General features: G+C 38.2%; 1 protein-coding gene across 3 annotated transcripts in view; it reads right to left on the minus strand.

Annotated features, from left to right (window-relative positions):
* Positions 1 to 3,880: 3,880 nt before the first annotated feature.
* The window catches only part of RALA (RAS like proto-oncogene A), a 28,829-nt gene continuing 8,563 nt past the window's right edge, over positions 3,881 to 24,146 (minus strand). For all 3 annotated transcript variants that reach the window (XM_035552423.1, XM_035552424.2, XM_035552422.1), the window contains exons 2-5: positions 13,927 to 14,081; positions 12,705 to 12,913; positions 8,481 to 8,655; positions 3,881 to 5,845 (exon numbers count right to left, since the gene is read on the minus strand). In XM_035552423.1, coding sequence (XP_035408316.1) covers positions 5,723 to 5,845; positions 8,481 to 8,655; positions 12,705 to 12,913; positions 13,927 to 14,040 — 621 coding nt within the window. In that variant the 5' untranslated portion in view covers positions 14,041 to 14,081 and the 3' untranslated portion in view covers positions 3,881 to 5,722. The remainder of the gene's footprint in view (positions 5,846 to 8,480; positions 8,656 to 12,704; positions 12,914 to 13,926; positions 14,082 to 24,146) is intronic.

The raw sequence follows: 24,146 nt of genomic DNA on the forward strand, positions 1-24,146 counted from the left end.
TTACCTTCAGGACTGCAGTCTGTGTCTAAAATATAACATTCAAACTCCTGGGCATCATCATGCCTCTCCTTTTAGCTTGAACACCCATGAGGCACAAGCCCTCTTGATTTCTTCCTTTTCCCACCGTGCGCTTCTGCAAATCCCATGGACGGCTGCACCCTATCAGATGGCTCAGAGAAGAAATGAGCTTCCTCCATCCTCTCGCTTTCTGCTGTAAATATTGTCAAATCCAAATAAAAATGGACAAGGAGGAAAAATGTGATTACTACCAAGCTCAGGAAGTGGACAATTTTATTTTATTTTTTTTTTTACCATTTGCAATGGACCCAACTGGTTCGTACAGAATCTGTAATTAATCTCCAAACGCTGTTCAAAGTCATTCATCCACAGGCACCCACTAGATTAATGCAAATCCACCTATCCCGATGCAGCTGCACCCACCTTTGTAACATACAAACATGACTCAGTGGAGACAGCCTCGTTACCTTGCTTTATTACCGAACAGGAAATTTTATTCCCGGATCTGGCAAGTCCCCTACCATACCCCTGGCTCACTTGCCTCCATCCATAAATGTTGAGATGGGTAGTTACCTTTCTCAACATGCTTTGAAATGAGTGCTGTATTGTTAGATTATTATAAGAAACAACTAAACTTTTCTTAAAATGTCAGGATTTAAGGAAAATTAAGTCTGCACCACTTAGGAACTGAGATTTCTGAAACTAGTTTCCAGTGTGAGGCATGCAAAAATGACTGAAACGATAATCCTAACAGACTATCTGCTACAGGCTTTTTTTTTTCCCCCCAAGAAAATTTGCAAAGTGGTTCCCGTAGAAAAAAAACTGTAGTGGAGTATCATTAATCATGTTTCCTCCCCACCTCTGTTTAGCTGAGAGCAAAGGAAACAGTGGAGTGATGAAAGATTTTCCAGTATTTAGACATTTTTAAGAGCATGTTGGAGTCTGCTTACCTTTAGCACATAGTTTTAGGCTGTAAATTATCCTTCCCTCCATTCCTTATTTTGTAACATCCTGTCATATTATATAAAGCAGAAAATAGGCAAAACACAATGTCCTCCTGAATATTGCAGGAGCACAGACCCAAATAAATGCTAGTATTGCAGAACTGCAGTTCATTGTTACAGGGTGTGAGATGCCACCAACACCACTTTCTTTCTTCTTCTATTTTTAGTACCTTTTTCTCCTCTCAGGAGCTTTCATAGCACCTCACAAGGATGGGTTGTTAAAAAAAAAAAATCTGTTTCACGCACAGGAATTGTCTGAATATATGGGAGCCCACAGCAAGAGTTCAACTAGGCAGCTGCTTGACAGCAACTATAAAACTGGCAACTTCCATCAAGTCAGAAAATCCAGGATCTTGGTAAAACAGCTGGCCTTGCTTTGAATCAGAGTGATAGCTAACTGCTGAAGTGACTGTGGAAAGCAGGAGGAGAACAAAAATCCTTTTAAGAATGTCATTCACTTTTGCAGACTTCTATTTCCACATTACTGGGGTGTAGACAGGACCTGTTTTTAACACTTCAGCATAGAAATCCACTGGTAGGGGATGTCCTTGCAAATGCTGAAAGGCATAACTGGATGCCATGGTTTGGAACCTAATCACTCCCATCTTGAGTGTTTTTGGTACATTTACAGCTTTACACAGTATTACCAGATAAGTAAGAGAGAGTCAGCAATTGCCTTGCTTGAGGCAGAACGATGCAGAGTAAAACAGGAGCATTCTTCCTCAATCAACTCGCTAAATTCTACCTGGGTTGTTTGCATCTGTATGACAGAACATTACCCTGTGCCTCTGTAACTGTCCCACTGACATCCATAGACAACAGATATTGCCTGTTAAGGGCTCTGGTAGTGTTAAATATTACTGAGTGCATATTAATCAAGAGAATGGTGGAAGCAAATGATTTTTTCTTAGCAACTTAAGCTTGGGTATTTTTCCATTCTACAAGGAATAAAGAAAAAAAAAAGGGGGGGGGGGGGGGGGAAGACCCCAGCATACACAAACAAAATGGACTCTTCTGAATATTGTATCAGCACCTAAATGGATTGTACCAGTGGTTGGTGAGATCCACCCAGGATAGCTGTGGAAATGAGAAAGGTCTCACCGTCTGTGTGACCCTAAGCAGATCTCAAATGGTTTGAATTTCAGCATTTCTTTGACAGAGAAACTTCAAGCAGAAATATTCCAAACTGGTCAATGTATTTAGTTCAAAGATTAGCTTGAACTCCAGTACTAACAACATTGGTACCTTTCCTACCACTCAGGTTTACTAAAAAGCTGAAGCTCACAGAAATATGTTTTTTTTTTTTTTTAGAGGTGACTCATGAAAGAAAGTCTTTTATGTAAGTTAAAATCACAACGAGAAATTGTCAAGAGCAAGTCTTGTAAGAAATTCAGTTTTTGCACCTGCCAGTACATCCTCATGGCTAGAAAAGCCAATGCATGTCTGACAGTAATGGGAGAGAGCTTAGAAATTAAGATGGGCTGTTAGCTTTCCCTTTTCAGTTCTGTATTGTTGTAGGCTCAGCCCTACCTTCTGATACAGTTCTGGTCTGCTAAATGTATTACATGCATTCACGTAATACCAGCGGTCTCTCTGCTGCTCTGCATTTTGCATTAGGCTATCACCATTTTGCACCCTCTCAGACTCTGGAAGACAATCTTTGCAAAGCTTGGTGTCTCAAAGAGGAACCCAAGATTTTCAGTAAGCCTGTTTCATGTAATAGATAAAATATTTCATTCCTGCAGATGAATATAGTGAGAATAAGGCTCAGATACAGATTGTATTTTATTGTTATGATTGCCATTAGAATTTGCAGAGGCTTTATCTGTGACCTCCTCTGATGTTAACAACATCCCCGTGAACGGGAAAGCACTTCCTGCACACCATGGGTGTTTCAGAATCGCCAAAGAAAACTGTTGGACGCTGCTATTGTTAAGCTGTGCTCATCAGGAGGCTACAGAGGCTACCAAATAGACCATAGAGTCCTTAGCCAGTATTTTTGAATGTCACCTGTGTTTTTAAAGCTACAAATGAAGAGGTATAGAAAAAAAATGGAGTTAGAATAAAAACTCAGTATTAGTTTTGTACACAACGGAAGGCTGAACTTTATGGTTTGTTACAAATTAAGGACTCTGTCTGGCCTGCAGTTTTAAAATGCCATGTATTTCACAAAAGGTAGCAATAGTATTACTGGCATATTTGGCTAACTTGGAGTGAAAACCCACGGAAGGCTTTGATCCTGCCAACTTGAGAAAAAAATCTTCAACTTTTTGGAGGAGAAACAAGAGGAAAACCGCCTGCAGGCAAAGAAGCTCTTTAAGCAGATAGACCTAGCAGTTTCAGACACAGAAGTAGGCTAAAGCATGAATTTATGATGCAAATGGATCACTTGTTTGGCCATACCAAAATCTTATATATGCGGTTCAAGCTAGTTTCTTTGCAAGCTGGGGAAGCAAACTTACATTCTCCCAGAGCATGCTAAAAGAAGATAAGACTTTGGAAGCATCCCCCCCTTAAACTAATACAGGCTCTCCTTTTAAAAAAATAAAAATAAAAAAAATCTCACCTTCCATTCTTATGGAAGAGTACTTCTGGAAATAGCTTACCTCAACCTCAATTTGTGTGCCTGCTTTCTGATATTCCTTGTTACAGCAAGTAGGGGATCAATTAGCACTGGATAAAGGTAACGCAAGCATAGTCTCAGCTTTCACAAAGTGGCTTTTATCAAACCAGTTTTACTTTGTTCACATACACTAAAACAACTTCTGGAATATTTTGGTTTAATTGCTTGAAAACTGGTCTCAGCTACAGCAAAGTTATATTAGATGCTATAGTTATCAATTGACACTGCACAAGGATTTAAAAAAAGTGGAAGTTTATTCATCTTTCAATGGCTCAAATAGCAAATAAAAGGACAGGGTAAGGCATCAGCCAAGACAAGTTTCACGTGTCTGGTGGCTTCATAACACCTCAGTTCCCAGCATACAGGTTCCAAAGCAAAGTCACAATGTTAGTGGTTACACTCCCTGGCTAAACAGACCAAAATGAGTACACAGTAAGATGAAGACTGGCTTATTTGCCATAGTTACATGAGTAACTTTAATTCTGCACTTGGCAGTCTACTAAACGCACATACAAAATTCCTATTGATAAATATTTAACATGACAAATATAACTTCTAAGACTTGAGTCCCTAAGATGTCTGTTAGCATGGAAGTTAAATATTTGTTACCTAGTTTGCTTGAGCACATTTTAAACTGTCAGTTATAGGCTTACACATGTATAAAAAGTGTAACAGTTTGTGGAACTGATCTAGCCTGTCTTACCCCAGAGGAGTCCAAAACCCTCAAACGTTCTGGTATATTTTTAGTTAAGATGCAGCACGCTATCCGTGTGCTATTCTTGCTATTCCGAAGCAACTGAGGCAGTACGTTTTGTTTGGGGATTTTGGATGCACATGGTAAATGTTTCTCTATTGCAAAGCATGTTTGATTGTTTAATATCAACATTAACTAGAAAAAGTAGCTACAATGTTCCCCGTTTTAAAATCAACATAAACTAGACTAAACAGTACAAAACCTGCAAAGAGCTTCAGCATAACAGTGTGTTCCCATAGCTGAGTATCAGGAACACACAAAAAAAATTAACTGATGACACCAGAATTTCCTGGACAACATCTTAACTCAAAATACATTAGCGCTACTGAATCATCTCCACTCCACTCTACTCCAGGGAGTTAAAACCCAAGCAACATCTAGACAGAAAACTACTCACAAAAGGGAAGTTTCAAGGTATCAGCGGGTTAAGTTTTAAACAACCATTCCAGGCATAGATGTGCCATAGCCTTATGACCTCCATCTTACATGTATTCTGACCATTTAGCTTTAAGATACCATATTGTTTACCAAGCTACAGATGACTGAATATGCTCTGTATTATTCACAATACCAGAGTATGGCACACGTTTAAAGAACAGACACTGCTAGCAGACAGCTAGTTAGCAAAACCATTCACGTAACTGCACTCTACAGGGAGGGCAGTCTCACACCGATGCACAGGGACAGTCTCCATGCAACAAGTTGAAAAATACATCCTTGACTAAGCAACCTGCTATGATTAGGTTTTAAAATTAAGGCATATTCAAATGTTTCAATGTAAAAGATTACATCACTCTTCTAGGTTAATCAGGTAATGCAGAACCACATATAATTTTCCCCAGCATAACTGTTCGCATATACATTATTCTTTTCCAATTTGCATAACTCCATGGCAAAACAACTGCATACCGCTTTGTTAGGTATCACGTTCACAACTGTACTTTTCAAGGCAACAAAAGACAAGATGAAGTGACAATTATCAATGATTAAAAAAATGTATGCTTTACAAGAAACCACAAAGTAGTACTCCCTCCCCATCCCCATTTACTATTAAAGAAAAGACTGCCTATGAAACACTACATTCAGAAGAAATGTGAGAAGGTAGGCAATTATGAAATGGACTGAACTTTGCTTCTCTTGAAGCCACATCAATTTTTTTCAGTGAATTTGACTTTCAGTGCAGCTCCAATTCATGCTTTTAGTGGTACATTACGATTTCCAACACGTTAGAGTAATTTCAGTCACTTGAGCCTTCAATGGCATGCTTATAAATTATGTTTTTTATTAGTATGGTCAGGGTAGGAAAGGAATTCAGGGTTTTGATTATAAAATGCAACATCTTTCTCTGATCCTCTTAGCTAGGCTTTTTCTTTTCTTCTTCCCATTCTTCTCTTTGCTGTCTTCCATTTTTCTGGCTCTAATTTCTCTCATTAAATCAAAAAACACCTAAAAAAAAGATGGAAGAACGTAAATGCCAAAACTCTCTCAGATACTTGAGTTAATTTAAGCTATCACTGGTGATAGCCATTTCCGTTGGTTAGGATAAAGTCAATTATACAAAACCAGTTTGAGCAAACAAATATTAATCCAACAAGTCTTTCATTGGTTTGGAAGGCCATGTCCATATAACGCAAACATGCTTCTTTCATGGTACCATAGTTCTCCTGTCTTCTGGAACTTGCTTATGAATCCTCTCAGACAATTTTCCACGTGGGTTGAAACAAGACTCCTATTACTGCCCAGGATTATTTATTTTTATTATCTACATCTCACTGAGGAGACACAGGGAAATCAGTTTATATTTCAAGTATTTTTAGTAATGAACTGTAAAGGCTGAAGAAGTGCAATAACCAATTCTAGAAGTACATTAATGGAGCAGTAGCACACACTGAACATTTCATTGCATGTCCCATGATGCAAGTCTAAACACAAAGTTAGTGCACAAAAATACATCAGCATTTCCCTTAAAACAAAGTTATCAACCATACAACTACATAAGCTATTTTTTAGAAATCTCAACTGCCATATTACTATCTCAAAGTATGCATAAACTTCATTTTCATCAAGTGGCTTAGTAGGAAACAAAAGCGACAAAGTTGGAGACACTAGTAAATTGGTTAAGAGAGAACAGACTGCCAGTTAAAGTTTGTGACAGGGCTGCTTAAAGTTACTTTATTCATTAGAAGAGAAGATCTTGACTTCCAATGGACTGCAGCAAATCAATATAATCTTTATAATCTTATTGTAGCAGTTCAGATGAAGAATTCTAAAACTTCTGTCAGAAAAATTCTCCTTGAGATATATATCAGGGGGCTTGGTCCATTTCAGTGCAATACAGACGGTGCAGGGGCTGAAAAGCTCCTCTACAGAGCGCAGTAGGATTTTATTTGCAATTACACTAATCTCATATTGATTGCAGCAAAAGCATAAACCTTTATTACACGGGATCTGAGGAAAATCAATGCAACTAAATGTTTCCATCAAGAAATATATCTGCCTTTAGATTTATAAGTGTGGACTAAGTTACTTGCTTTTACTTAAATCTTTACTAATGGTATGCTGCAACTGGCAACTTGCTTAAGCCCTACACTGTACTACATATCTGGGGTACATAACCTACCGAGAAGTGCTCAGTTGCTTACCTTTATTAAAGTAAGCAGAGGCCAACAGTGTTTTTCCCAAATGAGCAACCCACCATTTTGGAATTTAGAGAAGTAGATTTCTTATAGGATACTAACTTAAGTCCACCTAACAAACCATGTAAGTTCAGATGCTCCAAGAAAACAAGGAACTAAGAATATCTGGTTTTACTAGGGCCAACAAAACCTAACTTATGGACTTTTAAACCTTAACTCTATATAATGCGTTAATCTTGCCATTATGCCACCTGCTCCAAAAAGAAACTTGGAGCTCTGTAGTAGCCTACCATGTGTCTGCAAAAGCTTGATACATATTTTAATCTATCTGCATAATACTTTTTTCCCAGCTGCTAAAGAATAGTGAAGTAGATTTAGAAGATCTGGGAATTTCTACATGACTGAAATAGGTGGATGTTAACTGTAATTATGCACCAAAATTGAAGATAAAGTATTTTTTTTGTAATAACAAAAAAAAAAATCAGAGCTGAACTCAACACATCTGAATTATGCTGCATTTAATTGACTTAACGTTCCCTACAGAAAAGCATGAAGTTCTTACTGTAGTACTGAACAAGCCATTTCTTCAGGGAGACAACTGACAGATGACAACAGTCAAGTTAAAGTCACTGCAGAACAGAACTCCCATTACTGCTGTAATGCTGCAACTGCTCAGATGTAAGCATTTACATTAGAGAATTTTTCAATGTGTGATCAAGTGTATCAATAGGTCTGAAAGGAAAGATTATCACTATAAACTATTTATTTCTTTTACCATACAACCATTACTTTTGCAGCCTACAAGACAGTTATTCTGAATTGCGTTCTAAGAGGTCCTGTCTTTTGAAATTATAGCTGAAATGCTTACAACTAATCAATAATTTATCTTTTTGTAGACAAATATTTTGTGTCTTATTTCATGACCTTCTGAACCAGGCTTTACCCCAGAAAACTCATGAGGCACTTCTAGGCCATTCAAAGCTTAGAAGGGTTCATCCATTCTTCATCGAAGAAACATCCAGCCAAGCATTTGGTTAGATGAGGGTAGAGAAGGTTCCAATCCCTCTCTTACCTGCTTTTACTTGATTCCTTGGACAGCTTTCCTCACTGTTGAGAAGCAGATTGTCTTGTAATTACAGAAAACACAAGGCTAGGCCAAAGTAGCTGCCTCAAGAAATTTTTAAATGAAAAGAGGTCTTGTCTAATGACTTACTCCTTGCAGTTTCAGATAGGATAGATTTGCTATGGCAAACATTTTTACTGTCCTACATGAACTGACCTATTCAAGCACTCATCGCAAGCTAAGGGAGAAACGTATTTGATTTGAATTTTTACACGCACACAAAAAGGCTAAAATAACTTGAACACTAAGTATGGCCCATGGAAGAGAGCTATAAAGTAAAAACTGATGGAGAGATTCTTTGTATTATGAGGTGAGTTATTACCTTGTCAACATTAGCTCGTGTTTTTGCAGAAGTTTCCACATAGTTAACATTCCACTGATCAGCTCTGTTTTTTGCCTCCTCTATAGAAACTTGCCTTTTATCTTCCAAATCTGATTTGTTACCAACTAGCAAAAAAGGAACATTCTCATCTTCTTTTACTCTTAAGATCTGCTCCCTGGAGATAAAAAAAAAATAAAAGGGAAAAAAGAATTGAGTATTTCATGGACTACTATTCTTAGAACACAGACAAAAGAACTCAGACTAAATACTCTTCCATCTTACAATGAAAACCCACTTATTCCTTTTATGAAGCTTGTGTAACAGTAAAATCTTAAACCTCATTATGACACTATACACAATGAAGACCAAGACAGGTAACTAATCTTCCAGGCAGGAAGGAGGTGAATCAGTAACAGATTAAACAGAGTAGAACAAGATTGGTTTAAGTAAAAATTTACACTAATAAAGTCTTCTTTTTACTAAAGGTGTTACTTGAGAGTCTTTCCCATTGCCTTTATGTTACTACTTCCAACTGCAATTTTTGCTCTACCCAGACTTCAGTCTTGCATTCATTTTTTTTCTAATAAAATGCATGTGCCATTTAAAGCTGATAAAATTATCTACTTAGGTAGTAAACAGATACAGCATAACGAGAAAATCTATTCCTTTGACAAATCTTTCTGAAGTCAATTACATTCACTCTCTGCAGAGAGGTCTTCATTCGGTTATAAGCCAATGTATGGATAACAAGTTGCACATACATCAGGTTTTTGAGGACAGACCATTACCTCTGTTTGAACCGCTAGGATGAAGAGTTTAAAGCTGTAAATAAAAGTGAGTACTGCAAATGCTTTGGTACATCAACCTTCAAGACTGTTTAAAAAAAGAAGTTTTCTTCTAATTGGAAATACATTTAAGAGGAAGAACAGAATTTCTCTCTTTTGTCTCAGAGAGTATGAAGTTAGTAGTGAAATTTAGCCCTTTATCATGGAGCAATTTTTGAAAGATAAACAAAAAGCTCCAGGAACCAAATTCCCTTTTCTGGCTGAAGTAAACCCTATTGCCAGATTTTAATGCAGAATGAAGAGAAATTGGAAAGAGTTAATTGATATTCTAAATAGCTTTGATTTGGTGTATGTCAGGATCCTCCTCCTGTTATATAATGCTCTGCTTTTTACAGTATGCAGTTCTGTTGAGTTAGCCCTCCAACCCACCCCCTCACTTCAATCCTTTTTTTTAAACCAACAAATAAGTCTTCGAGGCACCTTGTAACACACACACATTCCTCTCTCAGGTATAATTAATGCCATATTACTTCCCTCTCTGCCAAACAAGCAAAATTTTTTAACTGTGTTTGCTGATACCCGAAAGTAGTTTGAATAGTCTGTGGATTAGGATAGGTGGATAGATGAGAATTCAGTGCACCACTACAGTATCTGTGCAAATAAGACTTCTAGCTAAAAACTAGATATACTGGCTTGGAATTTAAAACTTAAAAAAAAAAATCATTAGAGCCACACCAATTCTACTCAAAGTAGGAGCACGTTTTATCAAATTGCCTTTCAAATATTTAAAAATTTAGTCTTTGCGAGTCTGCTTTCTACTGAAAAAATGACAAAGAGCAGTGGCATTTCAGAGCACACTGGAAAACCCAAAGATGCTATATAGTAGTAAACAACTCTTCTGCTGGAGTCCTGCCCTTCCAGAAGAGCAAAATTCCATGGAAAAACTAAAACATCCAGATTCTTGTCATTTTCTTTCTGTCTCTAAGTAGTATTATTTCTGGCTGCTCAACAATGCCAAACGTACTGTAACTGTACCTTCAAGAGATACAGGTTACACAGAGCAGAAAGAATGTCATTTTTATGAGATATATTTTAGCACTCAGGCTTCGACAATTTGTAAGGCAACTTGAAAGGCACTTTCAAGATTTGGATTTGGGAGTTTTAATCTCTTCACTGAAGGGACTTTTTCTTCCATTTTTCCTCTTTTAGCATGTATATTGTCAACTCTCACCTTTGCTTAAAAAGTAGGACTTTTTCTAGGTCCACAGAAGATCATGCACTTTGAAGCATTAACAGGGTTTTGAACAGACTGAAGAGGTCATTTTGCACTCTAGAGCTCAACTATACTAAATAACCCTCCAGGACTGACATACCTAGCATCAACCTGTAATGCAACCCTCTCTCTCTCTTTAAATATATAAATACACGCATACACATACTGACACAAATGAAAAAATAACAGAAGTGGAAAAGCTCACTTTCTCTCCTCTCCCCATCTCCTCCTCCCTTAGATGTGATATTAAATGTATTCTCATACTGTCCTGGTTTCAGTTAGGACAGAGTTCATTTTCCTCCTAGTAGCTGGCAGGGTGCTATGTTTTGGATTAGAATGAGAAGAGCGCTGATAACATGCTGATGTTTTAATTGTTGTAGAGCAGTGCTTACACCAAGCCAAGGACTTTTCAGCTTCTCACTCTGTCCTGCCAGCGGGCAGGCTAGGGATGCAGCAGGAGCTGGGAGGGGACAGACCCAGGACAGCTGACCCAAACTGGCCAAAGGGGTATTCCATACCATCTGACGTCATGCTGAACAACATATAGGGGTGGCTAGCCGGGGTGGAGGGGGGGCCGGCTGCTCAGGGATAGGCTGGGCATCGGTCAACAGGTGGTGAGCAATTGCATTGTGCATCACTTATTTTGTACACATTATTACTATTAATACTATTATTATTATTATTGTTATTATTTTTCCTGTCTTAATAAACTGTCTTTATCTCAACTCACAGGCTTCACTTTCCCGTTTCTCTCCCCCATCCCGGAGAGGGAGGGGGGAGGGTGAGCGAACGGCTGTGTGGTGTTTGGCTGCCAGCCGGGCTAAACCACAACAGATACTTAGGACTAATTAACTAAAACTATGATGATACCTCTAAGAAACCTTATTTCAGTGGGATGCAGATTATCTCTTTTTATATTTGTTTCCTCACTTTTATCTCAAAGATGATCCCCTCTCCTATTTTGCTTAACTTTGAACTTTTTTTTTTTTGGTCTTGTCTTTTTACTATATATAATATAGCAATAAGGTATTTTACTGATTTACCTATTTTATTATATATGCATATATGTATACTGATGACCATTTTAAATTGGCTTTATCTTTCAAACAATATCAAACATCTGTAATTCTCTGCTAACTCCCCACTCAAAACAAGGGTTTTAATGTGTTGTATGTGTGAAGAGCATTTAAAAACAAACAACAAAAAAAATGCTTGTGAAATCCTCATTACAGCAGAAAGATCCAGCCTCTATTTTGCATGTTGCTTCTTAAGTGATATTCTCTCTAACTTTGATGGTAAGGGTTAACCCTATACAGAAGCCACTGACATTTGCTTTGTAAATTCAAAAACTTACATCAGTATATTTTACAGAGAAGAATTCAGTCCATATAAAACTGAATAGACAGATTTACAGCAGACCTTTACACAAAACGGATAGCTGCTTCAGAATAGTCAAAAATACTTCTCAATTGCTATTAAAAACATTTTTATGGGGTAGAAAAGTTGTATTGCTTACACTACCCATTTCAGTCTTCCCAGACTACAACGCACACAGATTGCATAGCCTAAGACTTTGCAGACAGACATCACCAGATCCAGCTCTTCTAAACAGTTTTCAGCTGGAATCTGGTCATGTCATCTTTATAACTATGAAATAGCCTAGCATAAGACAGCTGGACATGCTACAGCTACCTTTTTGCTCTAGGTGGTGTTTCAAAGGTTAAAGAAACGCAACATAATCCGCCATACCAAGCAAGAACTAAAAAAGACACCTCTAGAGAGTATGCGGTATTGCACATACATTATATATATCCATACAGTCAGTAAGCAATTTTTCTCAGATCCATTACTTTGGATAGCACTATGCCTACTCACAAATACTGCTTCTTTGCACTGCAGTGCAAAGCAACGTACAAAGGGCAGCAGCCTTCTGAATGTTGCTGTGTAGCTGCTTTGTAGCAGTAACCTTTTTGGTATTTAGAAACACAGCAGCAAAGATATCTGAAGTGGTATGCAGATAGTAAAGGCATGGCTAGGCATCTATTGAAAACAGTGTGACTACAGTCCTCTAACCTGGACTAATGGTAATGATATTACAGAACAACAAAAAAAGTGATTGTAATTACGTCACTATAATTACAATAACTATCTTGCCTTGTAACTTACCTGAAGTCTGCAGTAGCTGCAAACGATTCCAGCTCTGTAATAGAGAAGACACAAAGAAAGCCTTCTCCGCTTCGGAAGTAGTTGTCTCTAATTGCAGCATAGTCCTCCTGCCCTGCTGTGTCTAATATATCAATTTGGACTTCTTCTCCATCCAGAACCACCTTTTTCCTGTAGCTGTCTGCTTTGGTGGGCTCATAATCTTCTACAAACTAGAAACACAAATTTTACTATATAAAAAAAATCATGCCTGTACAAAGCAAATGCTTCTATTTGCATATAAGGATAAAACAAACATCTTACAGTGTTACAGTAACAAATAAATAAGCTTATGTATTTAGGCTACTTGAAGTGCTCACACTATTCAACATGGATGTTTTCATAGCTAAAACAGGCTCTCCATCAGCCCAAACAATTTTTTTTTTTTTTTTGCTTTATTCAGACATTATAAGGAAATTTTAGAGGTAACTGCAAAACTAAGTGTCTGTTTCTGGTTAACCAAAACATCTGGCTTCATTTCATTATGCTATGAAGCAGTCCTGACTTTAAACATATTTAGTATCAATTTTTAAGGGACACTGAAGGCATAAGTTCTACTACTTAAACAAAAAGAATAACTTTCACTGGCAAAAAAGCAGGGACACAAGAAACAGATTTTTTTTCTTCTCCAACATCAGCAAAAAAAAAAAAAAAAGAAAAATTGGTCATCATTTCAGGCATCAAGCTACTCACCAAACTGAAGAAGCTTTGAGCTATAATATTTACATAAATTTTAATAGGTCTAGTAAATAATAAGAAAACATACTGTAAAGGAGCAAGTTCCAAAAATGCCATCAATTTGCTTAAAAGCCAATTTATACCTTTGCAGGTGTCTCTAAGAGGTCAAATCTGAAATCTCAAAGAATAATAGAATGGTTTGGGTTGGAAGGGACCCTTAAGAATTATCCAGTTCCAACCTCGCTTCCATGGGCAGGGACACCTCCCACCAGACCAGGTTGCCTAAAGTCCCATCCAGCCTGGCCCTGAACACTTCCAGGGAGGGGGCATCCACAGCTTCTCTGGACAACCTGTGCCAGCACAAAAATATTTTTGCTCAGTTTGATAGCTGGCTTTCGTATCACGTCATATACATTTAGACCATTTCAGAAAATAACTGTACCAATTAAATGCTTAAGTAACACTGTAGCAGACATTGCATGAGATAATTTCTAGCACACATTCTTACCTCATCATACATAAACTGTAGTGTTAAAGCAGATTTTCCTACGCCACCACTTCCTACCATGATCACTTTGTGCAAAGCCAATGAATTCTGCCCTTTAGGCTTATTTGCTGCCATCTTTGGATTGCGGAAAATTTGCAGGTATAAAATGAAAAAACCTAGAATAAAAAAATATTGCTTCATTAGTTTTCTTTTTCCCATCCCACATACACTGCTTAAAATTGATCCATTTCAAATCCCTGCATAGTTAAGGGCTTAAATTTCAGTTCTGTTCCTCAAAAAGGCAGCGAGCTTTTTTACTGTGGAAAACATCTCACAAATTATAACAAGCCCATCTTTTTTTTTGTGGCATGAGCAAAGAAAGCCTTCACCATTTGGTATGGGCACAGGTGGGTTCACAGCACCAACAGCAATTAGGAAAAATGATTTACATTTTGGTATGTAATGTTTTCTTTTAGAGACATGGTACTTGTCACAAACTCTTGTTAATTTACTAAGCAAGAACTGAAAAAGGAAACCACATTGAGTCAACACCACACAAGAAAACATGAGATACAACAGCTACAGGGGAAAGAAAACAGATGTTTGAAGGAATTTCCAGCTTAAGCAGCAGGCACCAAGACACAACAGCAAGGGTTGGTTAGTGTACTTTTTTCAGAGAAAATCAGGCAAATGTGTCATTTAAATCCTACAATGAATCAGCTTCAGCAAGTCAATCAGAAAAACGAAAGAACAATCTAGTTAAAGCAGAGTGGAACGATTCAGCTTGCCTTCACAGACTACAAACACAGTTATCCACTGTACTTGGAATAGTTGTCCTAGTCCCACAGCTGCTTGCTCAAACACAAATCTCTGCACCTCAGTAATACCAAAGAGCTCTGCGACAGGTCATTCACATACACTGTAATGTGCGTGTGCACATGTAGAAAAATAACAATCCCATTAGCCTTAAAAAAAATAATAATCAGTTTTAGCAGAGCTCCAACTATTATCATCCCACATCATCATTTAATTCCCTGCCTATCCCAACAGTATTACTACTATATTTCTGTTTAAAGGAAGACAGAACTTTTTGTCTTAAAACAGAGGAAACTCACTGCACATATTTGTAAGAATGCATAAATTTTCTCCAGAATCTCCCTCTGTATATATTAAGGTCAAAACAAGCTCTGATATCCAAAAAGCGCAATGACTTCTACATTACAGAGGGTATAAACACAAGAGACATCTACAGCAGCAACTAAGAACCAAACATAACTTGGATTTTGCCAACTGGAAAGCTCTGAAAGAACACAGTCACATGACAACGCAGTCTGGTTTTATACTACCAGATAATAACACAGCATAGTAACAAGATACCATTACCTCATTACCTTTACCCATCATGATCATCTGACAATCTCACACTAAAATTACATCCTCCTGCATAATGAATCACCAATGTGTGCAGTTTAAACAACAGGAACGTCAAGCATGACAGTTTTTTAAAAACTTGTATCAAAGTCCCTAGTTGAGGACATGCACTATGATTTGTTAGCAGTGTGGCAGTTATCTGTAAAAGCATGCTGACTGAAGCTTCGTTAGAGACTAAGCCAATCCTTCCTGGAATTAAAACACAAAAAAACTTAGAAAAGGAAGAAGAAACCTACATGAAAAATTCTCTAGATCACATCAATAACACTACCCGTTATGCTGTCAAAGAATCCTGAAAATGCAATTGAATATTAGGTGGCTTAAATTGTTTCTCCCAGAAAGGTTATCTAAGTGAAACGAGCATGAGTAAGCTGCCGTACTAATTACAGACATATAGCAGAGAAATAACTAACATTATGTTACAAAGTCCGAAGTCCAAAGAGGAGACAGACCAAGTAGCATGAGAACAAAACACATTTTGGTTTTGGCCATTATGGCTTAAAAAGAACCATAGCTTTATTTTTACTCCAGAGGGAGTACAAGAAAATGAAAATATCTCCGAGCTGTGTGTACACTTTCAACCTGCTACACTGCATTTTGAACTACTCCACATTGTTTTGCTTTGCACTTGTTTCTTAGGAGAATAAACGTATACTGAAAGTCACACTTACTATTTTTTTAATATGTATTTCAGACAAGTAATATGAAGTAGCATTCCTCTGAATTCCAGTTATCAACTGAGAACAGCTCAGTTTGACAAGTTTAGATTACAATGCATACTCTCAGAAGCACAGATACCGGAGCACCAGTATACACAGACAGGGACCATATTCATCTTACTAAGCAAGAAAACAGTATTCTTCTACAAGAACCCCAATACTGCAGCAAATTCAAAGGAATTCAGCAGGATCTCTCTCTGGTGTGTTTCTGCAAAGTCAATACTACAATTTGTGAAAACATTCAGATACATAAGAGTCATGTTTCACTGTAATATTTGTTGTAAATTAACCTACAGTCCCTTGGTAGATTGAGCAATGGGAATACTCCTCTTCTACCAGAAGCTTCAATCGAACTGGGAGGATCACAGGGTAGCTAAGAGAAGCTGCCACTTTTTGAACTTTGTGCAACAGTTGACAAAAAACTCGGAAAGCATAACACTGATGTCCAAACAGAAAAATCTTTATAAACACTCAAACTAGTGAAGATGCTCCTGTTCACTGAATAGTCTTTAACCAGGAAGAATCTCTGGCAGACAATCATTTTCAGAAGCCTTGATAACATCTTTTCAAAGAAGCATAAGAGATTGAGTCAAAGAAAAACTCAGAATTAAAAAAACAAAAAAAAACCTGACCCAACCAGTCAGAGCAGTATCCTGAGTCATCAAGTCATCAATAACCATCAGTGAACAACATTCCAGTAAGATACTGAAGACAGCTAAACTTCGTGCTACCACATACTCCAAATCTTAAAGATAAGCTTGCCATAAATATTCTGTCCCATTTTGCAGTGGGAGGAGGCTCATCACGGTCAGTTGATTTCAAGTTCTTCATAATCCAATAAAGATACAAGATGAGCAAATTCATGCCTGCTGAACAGTAGATATGAAAAGAGACAGAAATGAGCTACACACCAAACAGGAATGGTCTGATTCTGTGCAAATGGCATTCAATCTAGAGAGATTGCTTCAGAGGAGGTACTCCACCTGAGAGAAGACAGACCTTGAAAGTGGTAAATTTTAAGTTACTGCCACATACTTCTACCTATTTCAGTCTGCCTTTAAAAGCAAAGCGGAACATAGAATCCAATTTTAACAGTAAAGAACCTAAGATCTTTCATGCAAAGTAAATTTCTCTATCCCTAATTCACGTAGCCTGACTTATTTTCATAAGCGTTCATTAAAAAAAAAGTATAAATTTGGGTCATACCTAATTTTTTAATTGTCCTACTTAATAATTATGATAAAATTAACGGAGACTGGAAGAAATCCTCTAGTGCGTAGCTCAAAAAAAAAAAAAAGGACACTTTCATGTTTCGTTTACAGTACTTTTTTATTTTCACTTTTTTCCAATCTTGAAAGTGCAAAACTGTTGTGAGGCCAGAAGATAAGCGCAGGCCCCTCCTGCAGCAGAACCCCATGTTACTGTACAGCAGAGAAAGGCTCACACAGAACCAAGCAGGGTGTTGTCAGTAGCTGTATAATCCATTCATACAGGTCAGCTTTTTACCACACCCATTGGTAATCCCCACCCCAGCAATAATGCTGATGACATACACGAGAGTATTTTTAAACAGTCCTTTGTGTAACCTAACAAGTTGGAAGGGAAGTGAAAGCTTAACTGACTCAACAACGTACTTCCATACCTTTACTCAGAAGGGCCAGAGTGCTGTCTAACCACCATGCTGTGGATCACTCCTCACCTCCGCTGCTGATAAACTCCTAGGAAACTGCCCTTTCCAACATGCTTGAGCAAATAAGGGCACAAATGATTGACTCTCGGTGGCTGCTCGGCCAAAGTAAGCAGTTCTCTACGCTCCTACAGCTGCTCATTACCTGCTTGCAGATAGCCACCCCCATAGTTCTGTGCTCCATCTGATGGCAGGCTTCCAGTTGGAGCCAGGATCACTCTTGTGGAGCTGGGTAAGGGAGCGATTAGATTAAATCAGGAGAACTGCAGGAGAAGCAACTATAGTTCACATTAGCATCAGTCACAGCAATTTGTCCAACAGCACAGAAATCTAGTCAAGGGGAAGAAGACCAGGCAGGAAAATAACATCATTCTGTGTAGCAAAAGATACTTGGGACTCGAGGTATAAAATTGCTGCCTCTCTCGAGCGACTGGTATCTACCTGTAGTAATGCTGACCTTTCCAGAGGTCCACACCTTGCATGGTAGGTCCTCTGTGCAAGAAACACTGCGGTAGCTCTAGTTGCCAGTGGATTCAAACACGACATTCAGCTCTACTCACCTGAGGAGCAAGCTGGAGAGTGCTCCTGTAGTGGGTCTTGGACAAGGAAACTATAGATGTTTGCATCACATTAACTCTTGCATAAAGTCTTGGAGCAGACTGGTCATTCAGAACCACAAGAGCAGGTAGGATGATCAACTACCAGGACAAAAAGAGGTTTTCATCTCCAGGGACAATGTTTTCTGGCCAGATATCTTTTAAAATATGTGATAGGGAGGGAAAAAAAATGAGTAGGAATCTTTGACCTCCCTACTACACATATTTATTTTGTCCTCCTATCTACTTTTTCAGCCAAATAAGCTGAGACCTAAAAATAAATTTATGGGTGAAAAAAAAAATGCTTTTTATCCCCTTAGTCGTCTTGCTCATACAGAAGACTCCTCTTAGATTATCCCAATTTCTCAGATGCTCTTTGGAAATGACTTCTTACAGAATAACCTCCTCCAAAACATTTAATTGAAGCATGCTTCCTTACAGGTCTGTGCCAATTGTCCTCCACATCCCTCCTCAGTGCCATAATCCTGATGTTCATACTCATGTTAAAAGAGAAAAACCATGGCCAACAGAGTAGCTGCACACCAACCCAAGCAGGGCAAACCCAGCTCACATTGCTTTCTTTCCTACAGAGAGAACACTGACAGATGTTTCCTCTTTAGCCAGCATCAGATATATTCAGGCAACTTACAGGAACAATCAAATTCAATGCACCTAGCCCTGTCAAAATGTACCTGAAACTGGCCAACAGGCCACAAATTAAGAAAGAACAGAGCGTATGATCAGCCAGACTCATTTTTAAAAGAATTTGACTAAAAGGGGTCAAGAAGCTACTCTGTCCATTTTGATCCCCTCGAGTCTCATAAATGCAATGTCAATGAGAGCAGAGCAGGGAAGGAGAAGCATTACACTGCAAAGTCGCATCACTATAGGCAAGAATTCAGCTGGCATCTTCTGCAGTGCTATACATAAAGCTGAATACAGGCTTTGTGAAAATGCAGTTGTCCTTAACAGGAGAACTTTGATTTGCTGCAGGCATTTGTTTGAAGGGGACTAGTTAAACATAGCTTTGTGTTTAAAGATAATCGGTACAGTTAGTATAGTAGATTCTAGTTAATAAGAGATAGTGGTGCCTTTCTTCAATTGTAAAACAGTTTCTTTTACTAGTATAGCTTTCTTAAAACTATGACATGAAAACTGAATTCCTAGTCTTTTGTTTCTATTCTCTTCCTTAATGGAAGACTGCATAAAGATTTGCAAGACTATAATATTAACCTCATTACCCACTCATTTTTATGATGACCAACTTTTTCCCTGAGGACTGTTTCATATGGAGAACATCAATTATAACTGGTAGCTCATACATCACAGCACTTTTTTTTACTCTTTTTTATTCAGTGACATAGAATTTGATAAATTTGGAGGAACAGAAGTGATTTCATTGAAAGGTGAGCTATAGGTACAATATTAAGAACTACAAATAGCGTGCTTTGACCAGAATACATCCAGAAAGGCAAAATATTCTATTGATTGCTTACTGAACAATTAAAGGAAATTTAATAATGGAAACCCATGATCTTCTGAACAAATAACTCATTTTATTCATTAAGCGAATACCTGCACTATTATGTACTTTATGCTTAATATAAACTATCAACTCCAGAAACATAAGCTATAACTTTCTATTTAATTCTGAAGTGAAAATTTATAGTAATTACTTGACAGTAACCCCATGTTAAGTGAGTTTGAACATTTGCTGAAGTTTCTCAACTCCTGCAAAGCAACTTGCAACTCTGTTGTCTCATATGGTCTACAGGTTGCAAAAGTTCAGCGTTCTGAGGAAAAAGTGCAGAAGCAAGAATAACTAAAAAACACAACAGGGCCAATGCATTTCCTGTCTCCAGAAATCATCAAGCAATCTAACCTTATCTCTACCTTATCTGTTACTAAAAGATCACCGTTTCATCAAGCTACTTCATTTTTAGTAGCTTCATTTTGGTTAACAATAGCAAAATCATGTTCAAGAATGTATGGTTTGAAAATGATCAGCACAGATCAGCATACTAGATCCAGAGTATCTGGAAGACAACTCATGAATGAGTCAGATATTCCTGCAACAAAAATGTTCCTGGAAATGGAAGGAGGCAACTCCAGGCAGGCTGAGCCTAACTAGTCATCCCTCCCAACAGCTGGTTGCAATTACAATATTTAAACCAGATCAGCAGAATCACCCCATGACCCAGGAACAGACAGGATACATGAGGACACAAGATAGGATACACGATGCCAGCTGTTTTAAGAACTGTAAAGTAAGGAAGTTTTTGAGGTTATATCAGCATTACTTTAATAAGCGACATTCCATGTCTCAAGCTTGACTTGTGTTTTTACTGCAGTTTAAACATGCAACATCTGTCAAGCTCAGCATGAAGTAACATCAGTGTTGTATTAAGGTAGAACAAATATTTCAAATATTAAATAATCACTATAAACTCTAAGTAGTAGCCTAAAGAAAGATGAAATTGAACCCCAATTTTACATCAAACCTATCTTGGAAATAACTAGTATCATTATACAAAGAAACAGTCCTTCAGAAACACCTTCCCAGTAAGTCCTTTCCTTTCTCCTGAATATAACCCTTTGACATAAACCTGTTAAACTGGGAATTAGGATTCGGTTTCCCATGACTTTAACAAGCAGTCAAACCACATTCAAAGTTTGGTAGGAACTCTTCTTTCCAAAGCTTTCTAATGCACACTATAAAAAGCACTTGTCTCTCCCACACCCACAAAGCAAATTTACTAAGGTGGTTACACAGCTACTAAGGAAAGTAAAGAACAAAAAAACAACTTAAGTTCAATCTCTCAGCAGCAACAAATCTCCTCAGGCAAGAGACCTGTATTTCCCAGCTTCTTGAGATGGGTACTTTGAACTGTAACCATATCCAGGCGCTGAAATGAGAGGAGTCAACCAGTGAGCTCCTCCAGTAACTGAGGCCCCATCCTTCCTAAAAATTATATTGCACCGCTATAAAGAACAGCAGGTCCCTTCATGCCAGCAGCACTGTGCTCTGAAGACATCACCACAAGAACTGACATCCCTCCAAGAAGTCACTAAACAGGAACCAAGCTCCCAGCTGTCCTGCAGTCTTCCTGAGGCTCCACCGGGCCTCAGTGCCAGCTTCTGGGAACAGCCTGGAAGTAAGCCGCAGCTTTTGAAGTGACACTAGATCTATATTCTATGGGTTTTAAGTCACTATTTCAGCATTTGGTTATCAAAAAGCCTCTTTGGCATCCTGCAAGTAGACTTCTGAGGAGGCGCCTCCACAAAGAAGTTTCTTGAAACCCATATGGAACAGCACAAAAAAGCCTTGAAGAACTGAACACCAGAAATACTCTGGAACAAAATCAAGGTCTTAAGATTTTAAACCTTGCAGTGTACTGAAAAGAAAGTGAACAAGTTACATCTCTGTCCACATAAAGAGCTGGCAAAACACACAACGTGATATCACCTGCGTGCCTGCGACACTGATATAAACAGAGCCTGCCAGTCTGACCAATACTCCCAAACTGTTCCCTGACTGAACATGGGAAACATTGGACTGCAGCAGCTCCAGCCTACACACAATGCAAGTGTTACAAGGTCCCTCAGCTATAATTTAGTACCTGCTGAAGATTCCTCACCTTTTGTAAATTACATGACGGTTGCCATGGAACATTTGGAAGCCTTCTAGGTACCTGCCATAGCTCACCTGGACTGATCCAGAGATCAGCGCAAAAAAGAAACAGACTCGAGCCCAGCAGCTAGGTTAAAACCAACAGCAAGCTTGTTTTCATAGTTCAAATGACTGAAGTTACACTTTGAAGTAATTTTGTTAAAATACACATTTACACCAGAATCTAGTTCATTACCTGGCTGGTATCCTACCTCAGTCTATTGTAATCACTGAGGGAACCTGAGCTTTCTGACACTGACAGCACTGAAGTGTTGCTTTAACACAAAGTGTAAATGCCGTCTTCTCTTAGAATTCAAACCTACACATTTAGACACTTAACCTAGAATATTAACAGAAGGTTCTCATTCTGTATTGATGTAACTTTATATAGCATGAAGAGAGCATTAACAGTAACAGCAGTCATGACAGGAGACTAAACAGCCATTTCACTATGTGAAATTCATCGACGCTAGAGACTTGCAGAGAGGTTCATCTAGGAAAGATTCAGAGGCAAGACACACTAACAGGTATTCCACTACATTTTCTAGCATAAGCAACGCTCAGGAAGAAGGAAAGACTAAAACTGAAGATGATGACATATGCAGACAAAGCTTGCATACCAAATACCCATAATCAAGTATTGTGACAAAAGTCAATTTACTGTCATGGGAGATGCCATGTAGAACAGCTGCTAATATTGAATTTTATTCAGCATTTGATGGAGAACAAAATCACCTTTTTCCCATTCAGATAAATGTCAGAAACAAGGCATAGCCTACAAGGATGAATTTTCCTAACACAGAACCAACAAATCGGGGCCATAAGTTAGTGCTATTTGACTAAGGACCAAGGGAAGCACTTCAAGGACATGGTTAAACTAGTATCACTTAAGACATACTAGCCACAGACATTTTCACCCTACATTTCAAGGGCAAGAAAGCATGTTAGGAAGCTATGATTTTTTTTGACTGGGATAAGTCAGGTATCATTCACACTTGCACAGAGCTAACGCTTTTCAGCTGTTCTGGAAAGCAGCAAAAATGGAGTTCCCTAGAAGGCACTATGCCAGAACTTCCAGCAAGAGCCTCAGCATTTCACTTTTAAAAGCAGTTCAAGAGCTCTGCTTTCAGAAAGTTACTCACAGCATATTCAGTATCATAAAAACAGCTTTTTTCCCCCCTTGGTCAACCATATTTCAAAAGAAAACTCAACCATATCTGCATGCCCTTTTTGCCCCTGTACACTTCCATTTCAACATCCATTAAACATATTTAAGGAAGATTAAAATGCAAGCATTCTGACTTGGCTTGACAAAGTAAGGTGCTTAAACAAAGAATGAAGAAGGTTTCCAAAAGATGTACTTGAAAAACAGAGGTTTGCCAGAACAAGTCCATAAATCAAGATTTTCTCTAACACAAGTATCACTTTTACTGTTAAGACCACCATACTCTTTCCTCAGATAGAAGTTCAGAATGTCAGATGTGCATTTTTGAGAAAAAGCAAATATCAATAGAGTCATTTTTAAGGCCAGAAAGGATTACTTAAGATCCCCACTTACTCAGACTGAAACTCCAGCCAAATAGTTTCATTGGTCTATAGGCAGGAAAGTTAACTTGCTACACAGAAATCTAGAAAACAATGGTATCTGCAAAGCAAAAACAAGTTCCCTCTAGGCTGATGGCAGGCTGCATCAACACTCTCAGGCTGATCCATAGAAGGGATGCCATCAGTGTTTGCGTGTTGCACGCACCTTGCTGCACAGTGACACTAATCCTGATGTTGATAGCTCAGGGAATTTATCCTGCTCAAAACAACTTATTTTGCCTCATTAGCCAGTCATATAGTATTATGGTAAAAGAATCACATGGACACCCTTAAATCCTTTAAGGTATTAGTACAGAAAGAATGAACACAGAAGCCTTGTTTGAATAACACTCCTATGAAGTTCTTGACATAGAAAAAGTTTAAGCTTTCAAATAAAGCATTTGAGGCAGATACCACCTTCTTCTGTGTGGCCAGTGCCCAGCTGGACGAAGTTTCAACAAAAGCAGAGTCACAATACCAACTTATCCTAACAAGAAATCCCCCACTTTTTCTTAATTGGCTTTTGGCAACGACAGATGCAGGAAAATAAGTGC

The sequence above is a fragment of the Cygnus atratus genome, chromosome 2, assembly GCF_013377495.2.
Source record: "Cygnus atratus isolate AKBS03 ecotype Queensland, Australia chromosome 2, CAtr_DNAZoo_HiC_assembly, whole genome shotgun sequence".
NCBI classification, from domain to species: Eukaryota; Metazoa; Chordata; class Aves; order Anseriformes; family Anatidae; genus Cygnus; species Cygnus atratus.